Here is a 13,382-nt window from a genome sequence, read left to right as displayed (position 1 = left end):
CTTCTCCTTGATTTGACTGGATTCCCCCCCACATTTTATCTGAAGATAAATAAAATAGGGTAAGGCATATGAGCAACTACAGTGATTAACATCTTGCCTAAATGATTGTATTTAAGGAAGAGCCATGGCAAGTTTGTTCCTGCAAATGCCACGTGCTGTTCAGTTCTTCAGGGTGGGGTGCTGCTTTGCATTGTTCTGCTTCAGGCAAGTCTTCTCTTTGCACCTGGTTTTCTGAAGCTCTGGGTGTCTTAAAGGACATAGGGGGCAAGTGTCCAAGACAGGAGGAATAAATGCTGCGCCACAGCCCCACAAAACAGTGCTGACCCCCACTGGTTTTCTGAAGGCAGCAGCGACATCTTTGAAGGCACATATTGGGGTTCGGGCAGCTGCTATGATACCTACAAAGCTCTGAAGCTCTGGGATCAGCCCAATGTGAATGGCCAACCCCTACAACCAACCATCCAAGTGCTAAGGTAAAGGGACCCCTGACCATTAGGTCCAGTCGTGACCGACTCTGGGGTTGCAGCGCTCATCTTGCTTTATTGGCCGAGGGAGTTGGTGTACAGCTTGTGGCCAGCATGACTAAGCCGCTTCTGGCGAACCAGAGCAGCGCACGGAAACGCCGTTTACCTTCCCGCCGGAGTGGTACCTATTTATCTACTTGCACTTTGACGTGCTTTCAAACTGCTAGGTTGGCAGGAGCAGGGACCGAGCAACGGGAGCTCACCCCGTCATGGGGATTAATACAAAAGGGCTGACCAATAGGCTTGAAGAAACCCCAATGATTCAGATTATTAAATGACAAACTGATAATGACAAGTTGATAATCTTTGGGTTACAGAAGTGACCACAATCCAAAAAGTATGAAGGAGACTGGGTAGAAAACAATATTGCCTTACTTCCCCTCCTCCCCATATAAAAATCATTCTGTGGTGTCCTTTGTTATGATGGCATGTCACCGAACTGAATCCTGAGGATGAAATTCCATTCGTTTCTGCAAGCAAGCTCCATTGCACGGTCTTCTTTTACAACTGTCTACTGCTAGGCATCAATGTGATGCTGTTTATATAATAACTCGACTCTTCAATCTGATAAAACTAGTAGCATATGCCCTTCAGAGCCTTAAGCAACTCGGTTTGATGTACTGCAACATTCGTGGCATTTGTTTATTCCTTTATCTTGACGTGTAGGCAGCAAATGAAAGCCAGGATAGAGATTCAGGAAGTCTAGTGTTTCAAAGGTCAGGATTTTTGTGGGCTTTATTTTTACACCTAACACGGAACTGAGGCACAATACCTGGAACACCCTTTTTCTTTTAACCTCATAAGTATCTGTATAGAAACCCGACAAATCTTGTGTTTTTTAGGCAAGTGTTGTAAGAATAAATGGCCATATGCTGAATCCCTTTTGCAGGCATTAAGCTGCACATGCAATTCCAAAAAGACATAACTTATCTGAAAAGCACCTAATGACAAGAAATGGCTGTGTTAATTAGCACTAAATACAACTGGGCAAAAGGAAACAGGAAAGTGGAAAGTCATTAAGACAAAAGAAGCTTATTGTTATGAGTTTATGTTATGAGTTTGTGGGTGCTAGGCACTTAATCCCCGGACCCAGCAAATGTTAAAAGCTAAAAGCTAAAGACAGGCTAGTTTCCTCAAGAGGTAATCAATCGCCTAGGAGATAAGCCATTAAGAAAACAAAGGAAAAGTAATGAGCCATTAAGAAAGCAAAGGCTTTGGGCCAGACGGCCAAATTGAGATTTCTAGCATACCATGCCAGTTTCAAAATCATACCATGCCAGTTTCAAAAAAGTTACCTAATATATGAGTTGCTTCGAATAGCCAATACTGACAGCGTGCCCTTTGTTGTGGTTCTGAACTCCACACTCTGGAGCCAGACTTGGGGAGAAGAAGAATATTTCCTAGGCAATTTCCTTTGAAGGTGGCAAATTTGCGATGTCAACCAATAAATTGACTCACAAGCATGTTAATTTAAACTGCTGTATTTTCTGAGAACAGGAGACAGCAGTAACGGAAAGCTATGCTTATGAAACTACTGGGCACAAAGTGTGCTGCATCAGTGCAGTACCACACTTTGTGGTGTGACGGTGGCCATACAAACAGATGCAGGATAAGCAGTCGCTATCAGCAGTACAGGCAGAAATCAACTACTGCTAGATGTGCAATGAAGCAATAAGTCAGCATTGCATGGGTCACAAAAATGTTGGAGACGGGTTACAGTGTAGGCCGGTATAACATTCACATGCTGAACAAAGGTATCTTTATCAACAAGCTGTGAAATATTCTGCAAAACCCAACATATGTGGTACCATATATGATGTAATAAGATGTTATAATGTGGATTTACATGTTCCATTTGTCTCATAATGCTGTAGCCATTTGGTGTGACTTTTATAAACAGTAGCTAAAGTGAGGAGGAATTAAAGAACCTTTTATTGAGGGTGAAAGAAGAGAGCGCAAAATATGGTCTGAAGCTCAACATCAAAAAAACTGAAGATAATGGCCACTGGTCCCATCACCTCCTGGCAAATAGAAGGGGAAGAAATGGAGGCAGTGAGAGATTTTACTTTCTTGGGCTCCATGATCACTGCAGATGGTGACAGCAGCCACGAAATTAAAAGACGCCTGCTTCTTGCGAGAAGGGCAATGACAGGCCTAGACAGCATCTTAAAAAGCAGAGACATCATCTTGCCAACAAAGGTCCGTATGGTTAAAACTATGGTTTTCCCAGTAGTGCTGTATGGAAGTGAGAGCTGGACCATAAAGAAGGCTGATCGCCGAAGAATTGATGCTTTTGAATTATGGTGCTGGAGGAGACTCCTGAGAGTCCCATGGACTGCAAGAAGTTCAAACCTCTCCATTCTTAAGGAAATCAGCCCTGAGTGCTCACTGGAAGGACAGGTCCTGAAGTTGAGACTCCAATACTTTGGCCACCTCATGAGAAGAGAAGACTCCCTGGAAAAGACCCTGATGTTGGGAAAGATGGAGGGCACAAGGAGAAGGGGACGACAGAGGACGAGATGGTTGGACAGTGTTCTTGAAGCTACCAGCATGAGTTTGACCAAACTGTGGGAGTCAGTGGAAGACAGACGTGCCTGGCATGCTCTGGTCCATGGGGTCACGAAGAGTCGGACATGACTAAATGACTAAACAACAACAACACACATTCACAGCCATATCCCAAGCGCAGAGTTGTTCAGTGCTCATTTTGTGATGTCCAAAAACTGCATCTTAACAAACCTGGTGCAGGTGTCCAACGGCGGCTAAGTTGCTACTTTTCAAGGGGAGTAATTTTAATACTAAATTTTGTCATGCTTTATTTTCCCTTCTTTAAATACACACACCCGCACAGCCATGGTTTTAAAAACAGTCAAATAATGACAGCTTTCCCCTATTTATAGTTATCAAATGGCATGAATGGATAAACAACATTAACTTCTATTCATTAACTTTAATCAACAAAATTCTTGGCTGTGTCAGTCAAGACAGATTTAATTAAGCAAGGGTGGCTTTAAAGTTAAATTGCAGTACTTAAACTGCTGAACAATTAATTTAGAGTTTTACCATGCAACAGGCCCTTATAGACCACTAAATTAAAAGTTGACAAAATAAGCCCGAGATTTAGGCTTAGTTCTCACTGAGCTGGCAAACTCATGCCTAGGTGCCTTCACTTCAGACTGCAGGTGGGGACACATATGACTGAATGCTCCACCTCACCAAATAAATAAATCCATGCATGCAGAAAACTAGGGTGTCAGGGGAAAGGATAGGCAAGAACTGTTCTCCCTAACGTCTATATTCAGGGAAGTTTTTTGTGAAGAGGAGTGCTGTGAGTCCCTATCTGCAATTTGGACTGATAAACCACAGATATTGTTTTGCTAGCTCAGTGAGTTCTTTTAGAAACTTTTCCTTCAAAGTCTTATCTAACTACTGTGAACAGTAGCAGCGACAGAACACATTACTGCTTAACTATTTTCTGACCAAAAAAATTCTTAGTCTTTGAGAAATCTTATTGTTTATATTTCATTTTAATTTCCCGTTGAAATACTTTTAACTCCCATATGGGAAAAAATACCTTTCAATGCTCTGTGCAGTCTAGTCTGATGTGAGAGAAAGCTTTTCACAGAAAGCTAAAAATGAAAGAACTGTACCAGTTAACGGGACTCTGTTTTACCATGGGCTATTTCTGAATCCACACATTTCCTCCAATAACAACTACCAAACCACCATTCACTGAGGTTCACATCCCACCATGGATTCTCCTGCACAGAAACTGGTTCCTATATATGCATTAAATTTGCTGAAGTCAGATGCTTGCAAACTACCAGGAGAATGCAAACAATACTACTAGGCTACTGACTAGGTGAGAAGCATCCTTCATCAAAGCAATAAACATTCACTGACAGGGATGTCATTCTCTGCTTCCCAGCTGCATGTGGATATCTACAGTTGACAATTTTCAAAGCCCAGCAAACCTTGCTTCCTGATCAAGAAGCAGCGCTCAAATTTTACAGCCAGCCACCTGGTGCTAATGGCCTTTTGCACTATCCCTCGAGGTGACAAGCAGAGACAGTATCTCAGCTGCTGCCAGCCAGTTCCATAAAGAAAATCTTGTCTTGGCCTACTGACCTCAGACGAATGTGATCGTCTGCTTATGGAATAAACTGACTTTCTATGTGAAATGAAGGGACCAGCCAGGCTGTTTGATGTAAACACAGTTCATTTGGTTGGCTTCCAGTTATGCTCCCCCCCATCCCCCTGAAGTTTAATTTGCTTCACTTCTATTTTATTTCCACCAGTGCCTCCTAACCGGATGGTGTTTTGCTGACTGCTGTTAAGCTGGCTCTCTAGCACTGAGATGCCTTCAGAAGTAGTCCACAATGAGAGCTACTTTTTGTCTGAATGCTGACCTAATTATGCTGATTGCTGTGCTGTTTTCCTGCTGGGATGCCTTTGGCAGCAATTGTGAGCGTTGATCTTCTGGCTGTGGCATAGCAGGCACCTTCAGACTGGTACTATTAATAGTGCACTTGGAAGCAGCAAAACACACTTTAAAAGGATGTGTTTTGGGGTGTTCTTAGGAGCTCCAGTTCAGAACGAATTGCTGAAAACTTGGGGAAGCCCAATGCTGACATGCAACTGCTGGGGGGAAATGTAAAAGGGCAGGGGGAATGTGCGGGAGATGGGGAACAAAATATATTGCCTATTTGCTGGGGGTCCCCATGTTGTCGTCGTCCCCTCCCCCTGAGCTTTTGGTGGGTCATATGCAACCCTCCTTTAGATCTTCTTGCTGAATGCGAGAACGTTGATGGGTGAGGCAAGCCCATGTGGTCCTGCACCTCTACATAGCTGTCAACTTACAGATTTGAAAATAAGGGACCAGCAGCCTCGAAAATAAGGGATCAGCAGTCAAAATAAGGGATTTTCCCAGCACAGGTATGTTTGACTTCTGAGCCCCTCCAAGCCAAAGGCAGAAAGCCCAGCCAGCAGCCAAACGAAGCCTCAAGCTGTGGTTCCCACAGTGCAGCAACCTGGCAAAGGGGATGCAGCAAGGAAAACCACCATCACCTCTCCGCTGGGAAGCGCTGAGCAAAGGCGAGTCCCCAGGCAACGTGGCCGATTTGATCGGCACAAGGCATGTAAGTTCCACCCCCCCAGTTATTCTTAGACTCCTTATTGGGTGAGCAATGCAGCCAAGCAACACAGTTGGAGCCTCCCTCCTCCCCGGCCGGCAGGGAGGGAGAGGAGCTGCTTCCTTTGAAACCCGGGAAAATTAAGGGACATCATCAATAAGGGACAGCAGCGGGACATGGCGCTGGGATAAGGGACTGTCCCGCCATATAAGGGACGCTTGACAGCTATGCACCTCTACCATGGTTAGACATTTATACTGCTGAGAGAGGACTGTATGCACCTCTACCATGGTTAGACATTTAGACTGCTGAGAGAGGACTGTACAGTACGCTATTCTAGGTTGCATCCACAGAAGTATAGGGTTCAGATCAAGGGAAGTAATAGTACCACTGTATTCTGCCTCGGCCAGACCACTCCTGGAATACTGTGTCCAATGCTGGGCACCACAATTTATGAAGGATGTTGACAAGCTAGAATGTGTGCAGAGGAGGGCAACCAAGATGATCAAGGGTCTGGAAACTAAGCCTGATTGAGGAGCTAGGCATTTTTAGCCTGGAAAAGAGGAGACTGAGAGGAGATATGATAGCCATCTTCAAATATCTCAAAGGCTGTCACATGGAAGAGGGAGAAAGCTTGTTTTCTCCTGCTCTGGAAGGTAGAACTTGAACCAATGGCTTCAAGTTACAAGAAAGGAGATTCCGACTAAACATTCGGAAAAAAACTTTCTGACACTAAGACCTGTTTGACAGCGGAACAGATTCCCATGAGAGGTGGTGGACTCTCCTTTCTTGGAGGTTTTTAAACAGAGGTTGGATTGGTCATCTGTCATGGATGCTTTAGCTGAGATTCCTTCATTGCTGTGGGTTGGATTAGATGACCCTCAGGACTCTTCCAACTCTAAGATTCTATGAGAATTTTGTTTTCTTTACTCTGAGATACAGTAGTTAATAGTTAGTGCCTGTCCCATGCATGAATAGTCAATGCATTAAAGGGAAGTACATATAGTAATATTCTGTGTGTGTGTGTGTGTGTTTGTGTGTGTAATGCTGGTATTGAGGCCACAGAATCTGCATCGGGTCACACTTTTATAATGACAATTCTGGAGAACTTGAAATTTTGCATACTGTTTTGTGATATTTTGGTGGTCTAATAAAACTACTGCCCTTATACATATTTTGGTGGGGCGTTCTTATGGGTCTATATAGCTCCCTTTACTTTTGATGTGAGCCAAAACAGCAAGTTAATAATTCAGAATCAAAAAGATCTATAAAATCTTCCCTCTGTTCTAAATACTCATCTCATTCCCAAACTCTTAGCCCTCTAATGAACATATTTCCTACAACTCCTACAATGCTTCTTTACAAGACCATAAGAATATTTCTGATCTATGTGCCACATTACTTTATGATATACTGTTGCCATCTTCCCTGCCAAATGAAGCAGCCGCAATTGCCCATTTACCAATAGGCTATTTAATTTCTACCACATGGAAATGGTTCCTATTGGTCAAGCAGACAGAACCGTGTAAATATATCTAAAGGAAGTAGTTTTTAAAAAAATATAAATAAAATTCTATTACCTCTAAGTGATTCCGACGCTCTGCGATGACTCGTTCATCTTTGTTTCCAAAGAGCTTCTTGGGAGGAAATTCTAACATAGCCAGCTGCAAGACGCAACAGAGAATGAATCAACTGAGAAATGTTCTTAGCAATTATGAAATAAGATACAGAGGGGAAAGGATGTACATGGGTAGCTTGCTTGTACAGCATTAATGGCAACAGCATTCTCAAACTCATTTTTAATATACAGTGGTACCTCGGGTTACATATGCTTCAGGTTACAGACTCCGCTAACCCAGAAATAGTGCTTCAGGTTAAGAACTTTGCTTCAGGACGTGAACAGAAATCGTGCTCTGGCAGCGCAGCAGAAGCAGGAGGCCCCATTAGCTAAATTGGTGCTTCAGGTTAAGAACGATTTCAGGTTAAGTACGAACCTCTGGAACGAATTAAGTACTTAACCTGAGGTTGTAATTGTGGGCAGGACAAGCCTATGTCAGTCAAACTATCACAGAGTCTTGTGCCTTAAGGTTACTTAAGTGTAAGTCCCACTGAACCAGGTATGTCTGGCATATTATTGCATTACAAATGTTTTACAAAAGAACTGAAGAGGTCATGCGTATACTAGATTATAACCTATGGTTATAACCCAAACCTATGGTTATAACCCAAACCTAGATTATAACCATAGGTTATATAACCATAGGTTATAATCCAGTATACACAAGACCTCTTCAGTTCTAGACTTAGGTAAAGGTAAAGGTAGCCCTGCCCGTATGCGCCAGTCTTGACAGACTCTAGGGTTGTGCACTCATCTCACTCTAGAGGCCGGGAGCCAGCGCTGTCCGCAGACACTTCCGGGTCACGTGGCCAGCGTGACAAGCTGCATCTGGCGAGCCAGTGCAGCACACAGAACCGCCGTTTACCTTCCCGCTGGTAAGCGGTCCCTATTTATCTACATGCACCTGGGGGTGCTTTCGAACTGCTAGGTTGGCAGGCGCTGGGACCGAACGACGGGAGCGCACCCCGCCGCGGGGATTCGAACCGCCGACTGTGCAATCGGCAAGTCCTAGGCGCTGAGGTTTTACCCACAGCACCACCCGTCAGTGGGACTTATACTTAAGTAAATGAATTCAGCAGTAAGGCCTTAAAATTCAAAAAAGCAATCTGGAGAAGGAATTCAACATTACAAATGTTTCATCAGCCTAAGCCCAATGGAGCGACCTCGCTTCTCCTCCCCCTGTGTGCTGTTTTGGGGGGTCTACCACACGCACCCGAGCCAATGAGGGTCATGGGGGGGAGAAGGCCTGTTGCACTTGTGTAAACCCTTGCACCTGATATGCTTAACAATCCTTCTTCCATTCTTTGGAGACAATTTTTTAGAACGGCCTAGAATTCTAAGCCACTTTGTCATAGACTCAAAACAGCTTCCAAGCAAGCAAGCAAGCAAGCAAGCAAGCAAGCAAAACGGCATTTGAGATAGCAGGGGGAATGCAACAAAAAACCCCCACCCCAAAGCAGTTTTTACTAACTCAGGCTTTGTTCGTGCCACCCACTGAGCCACAGCAGTTAGCTGAAATAGGTGTTCCTTGCAGCCTTTCTCCAGAGGCAGCTACCAAGTTCGGTTTCAGAACTCCGCAGGAAGATTGTTCACAGCCTCTGGCAATTATGATAAAGGCTTTGCTTCTCCTTGCACTGATGAAAGATGAAGCAGGGCCCCATTTGAGGAATGTAATTATGATAGCAGCCAAAATAGGCAGAGGTGGTTTCTACGATGTGTTGATTCTATGCCTTGAAGGGCTTTAAAATTCAAAGTCAGCATCTTGAACCGGAAGTGCCTTGGCAGTCAGCATAGATAGACGTACCACAGATTGTATTCAGGAGGTAGGGGCACAATGTGGAGCAGCTGATGTCTCCAGCTCATCACACAGAACACATGTATTATAAGACACACACACACACACACACATTATATATATAATCTACGAAAGCATATATATATATATATATATATATATATATATATATATATATATATATATAAATAAATAAATAAATATAATACCCCTCAGGTATTATGATGGAAGAAAGGTGGGATATAAATGCAACTATAAATAAATGAAATAATAAAAAAGTAGTGCCGGTTTTTTTTCATTTTCAAAGTAGAAGAAAGTCTGTTTTCGTGCCCCCAATACAGATTGGGGGTGTGGGAGGGGGAACTTTTAAAGAAAAGAGAAGCAGAGTATGAGCAAAAATAATTTTTAATGTTTCATTATGACTTGATTTTTGTGCATTAGCCTTTCAAATCTACAGAGAGAAATATTAAAATAATGTCACTTTAAGCATTAAGGTATTTAACATTTTCAGGCCTAGATTTTCTCAGTTTTTCAAGGGCTATGTCTGACTTCTGATCCTTTGTCCTGGTTTTCTATGTCTGATTCGAGAAAAATCAGAAGTGGTCTCTTTCTGTAGATAGTCAGGGGCTGCTTCACTTACTTTTGAGCTTATAATGAAAAGGGGGAAAAGTGTCCTAGTTTAAAGTTTTTGAAGTTTAAACAAGTAACTCAAGCCTCATCTTCTAGAGAAGTCCTGAAACTCCTCGAGTAAAGGAACTGGAGAAAAAAAAAAGTTCTTAAGTTGGAAGTAGCACTATATATTTGGAAATTTGACAACTCTTATCTTTCTTGCCTTGGAAGATTTCTCCAGTAACTTATTTGAGGATAAAACAGCTTTTGCCTACATTTCTACGGCACTTTCAAGAGGCACGGTAAGAAAGGCAAAACTGCCTTACTTATAGCTTATAGCTTCGTACAGCAAGCAGCTCTAAAACAGGTCAGAAGGGGAAATATAATTTGAACAAACATTTGATTAAAAAAGCCAATTAAGGCAAAGTAAAACCTTTTTCAAACTTTTTACAAGGGAGAAGAGTATCACCTATTTCAGGTCAGGTCATATTTCTGAAACACAACAGTTCAATCAAATAAAGGGTTTCTTTCGTCCGTTTGCCGTCCTTGGTTCTGTTTGAAGAACACCAAATCTTATGGCCTAGGTCCCTGAACTGCTTGTACTGTCTTGGCAGGTCACAAAGATGGGATGCAGGGCTTCCTATTGTCACATCTGCAGTTTACGGAAGTGCATGACTGGCTATGATCTACCGAATGGAAACTGATCTCTTTCTCCTTGCCAACCCCAAAAAGTAGGGGTGCTCTCTTTTTTTATATTGGGAATTGTTCTGTTAAATTCCATTTCCTGATGGCATCATGCTTAATACCTAGTCTATAAATTATGGTACAATATTTTCATCATAGGCTAAGTAGACATTAATTAAACTAAAAATGACAGCATGGCTTGATTTCCGTAGCCAGAAAAAAATGGGCAGAATCCCACCCACTTCCACATAGACTTGTAGAGGAGATCTAGACACCATGGTTTATTGCATTATTATTTTAACATCGGTCTGCCCGATGTTATTAAGGAAACAAATTAAATTCTGCAGAAAAATTTTATCCAGATTAGGGGCATCTTTCATTCCCAAAAGCAATTTTTTGGGGGCCTAGCTGGATATAGCAGTAAACACTGGTAGTATCATGGATGATAGGTAACATCATTTGATAAACGACTTCACCACTGTGTTCATTATAAGTAGTCTAGGGTAGTGTTCATACGCAGAACTCTAATAAAAAGTGAGTGGAGTGCAATTTAGAAGTTCATGCAAACCTTTTATAGTGCTATAAACACTATGGAGCCTTAACTGGATTTTAAATTGCTTACCAAAAAAATCAGGACTAGTAAAGCCATGGGCTATTTACAGAAATAAATTTACCATAGAACCAAGTTTATTCCCTCAAGTCATACAGTCATACCAGTTTTATCCTTATGTGTTCGCTGCCCCAGCCCTTTTTCCTTTTTGCTTCATGATAAGGTAAAGGTAAAGTCCAGTCAAAGGCGACTATGGGGTTGCAGCACTCATCTCACTTTCAGGCCAGCGTTTGTCCACAGACAGCTTTCTGGGTCATGTGACCAGCATGACTAAATCGCTTCTGGCGCAACAGAACACCGTGATGGAAAACAGAGCACACGGAAAAGCTGTTTACCTTCCCGCCGCAGCGGTACCTATTTACTGTATTTTTCTGTGTGTAAGACGCTGCCATGTATAAGACGACCCCTATTTTTTAAAACCGAAAATTAAGAAATTAAATAATTTCGCTTTTTTTGGGGGGGGGGTCACTTCCGCCAATCGCTCACCCGCCTGCCCACCACTTTTGACAGCACACCTTGCTGCAGCCGCCAATTGTCTGCCCGCTCGCTGCCACCAACAGCCCACCCGCCCACTTGCGCACTGATCCCTCTTGCCCTCCTGGCTTCAGCGAAAGCAAGTCTACTGGATTTCCTCCCGCATGAGCCGCGCACTCTTTAAAGGGAGCGTGGCTCTTGGTGGCTTTTCTGGGAGGTGGGGGAAGGGACAGAGCCACACGCACTGTCCCTTCCCCCACCTCCCGCAAAAGCCAGGGATAGTCTCACGAAGCCTCCGCAGGGGAGCGGGATGAATGCTCCCCACTCCCCTGCGGTGGCTTTGCGTGGTTAAGCCAGAAGCTAGAACAGCCAGCGGGATCCCGCTCATTGTCCTGGCTTCTTCTTTAGCCGCACGCAGCCTCTCCCGGGCAAGGGGAGCCTTCATCCCCTGCCTGGGAAAGACTGCGTGCAGCTACAGCTCCCCCAAGAGCCACACCCCCTCTTGGGGGATTTTCCCTGAGGAGGGAGAAGGACTCCAAGAGCCGCACACACGCTCCACACGGCACTTTAAAGGGAGCGCTGACAGAGCCTCCTGCCTGCATTCGCTCCATAAGATGCACACACATTTCCCCTTACTTTTTAGCAGGGGAAAAGTGCATCTTATAGAGCGAAAAATACGGTAACTACTGCAATCTGAATGTATATCTAATATATCTATAATGACGATCATCTGTTTTGTTTTGTTTTTTAAACGTAACTTCCAGCTGTTCACTGAGGGCCAGAGAACACAGGACTTTACACATACACTTTTTTAAAAGGATGTGTACAACAGGCTACTGCTCAACTTCCTGTTGAGTTTTTTTTTGTTTTTTTACTTCAAGTGCAATATTATTATTTGTTTATGTGCCTCTTCTCTCAATTTGACTGACATCCGATGCCCTTTTAAAATGCGGTGGTTTTTTTGAGGTTGTTGTTTTTATTTTGATTATATATATTATGGTTGTTATATTCTGATTTTGTTCTGTGAACCGGCCTGAGACCTTCGGGTATAGGGCGGTATATAAATTCAACAAACAAACAAACAAACAAAACAAATAATACTGTCGTTTTTTCTTTTTTTGCAAAAGCTGTTGCCGGCACTCCAATCAGAACTGGAACAGCAGATCAGCAACTTCTCTGGAGTTTAGGAGTTATACCTCCCTCCTGCCATGCTCTAATCTGGGTCAAATTCCTCCCATCCCTGCAGCAAGGGAACGCTTAATTTTATCTGGATTGTACTATTTATCTGAGCAAAATAATAGAGAATTTTTTTCGGGGGGGGGCTTAAACCTTCCCAAATTTTTACACTTAACCTAATTTACGCTGAACTCTATTTAGTTCAAATTGCACTAATCAACTGCACTACACAAACAGTTTTCAGGGATGCCAACTAAAGAGGACAGTTGAGCATTTACATGCAACAGCGCAGGTTATATTTTCCATTTACAATGGAAATGCTACAATTATTTTACGCTATTGGTTTTTAAATACCAATAAAGATGCAAACAAATGCAGAAGTAAGAAAATAAATAAATAATCTTCATAAAGCCTGGAATAGTTCTTTTGTGACCTAACACCTTGAACACAGTTGTAGTAGCATTCCCGCCCTCCCTTTAATGCTCCAAGGAGTGTTTTAAAAGCAAAACAATTTTAAGCAGGGACCAACAGGGGACGATAGAGGACGAGATGGTTGGACAGTGTTCTCGAAGCTACCAGCGTGAGTTTGACCAAACTGTGGGAGGCAGTGGAAGACAGGAGTGCCTGGCGTGCTCTGGTCCATGGGGCCACGAAGAGTCGGACACGACTAAATGACTAAACAACAACAATACTGGCACTCCTCATACCTTAAAACATTTGCTTGCGGCTCAGTTTGTAAAGCATGAGACTCTTAATCTCA

The 13,382-nt window shown here is 43.1% G+C and overlaps 2 protein-coding genes across 5 annotated transcripts in view; one reads left to right on the top strand and one right to left on the bottom strand.

Annotated features, from left to right (window-relative positions):
• The window catches only part of OTOR (otoraplin), a 149,898-nt gene that overhangs the window by 18,401 nt on the left and 118,115 nt on the right, over positions 1–13,382 (top strand). The gene's annotated exons all lie outside the window — the stretch shown is intronic.
• The window catches only part of KIF16B (kinesin family member 16B), a 104,226-nt gene that overhangs the window by 8,461 nt on the left and 82,383 nt on the right, over positions 1–13,382 (bottom strand). For all 4 annotated transcript variants that reach the window (XM_081905984.1, XM_081905985.1, XM_081905987.1 and 1 more), the window contains one exon: positions 7,237–7,320. In XM_081905984.1, coding sequence (XP_081762110.1) covers positions 7,237–7,320 — 84 coding nt within the window. The remainder of the gene's footprint in view (positions 1–7,236; positions 7,321–13,382) is intronic.

This window comes from Podarcis melisellensis, assembly GCF_964234715.1.
Source record: "Podarcis melisellensis genome assembly, chromosome: 3".
In the NCBI taxonomy this organism is placed as follows: Eukaryota; Metazoa; Chordata; class Lepidosauria; order Squamata; family Lacertidae; genus Podarcis; species Podarcis melisellensis.
Note: the sequence above shows the minus strand (reverse complement) of the source record. Positions and strands in the feature narration are given on the sequence as shown.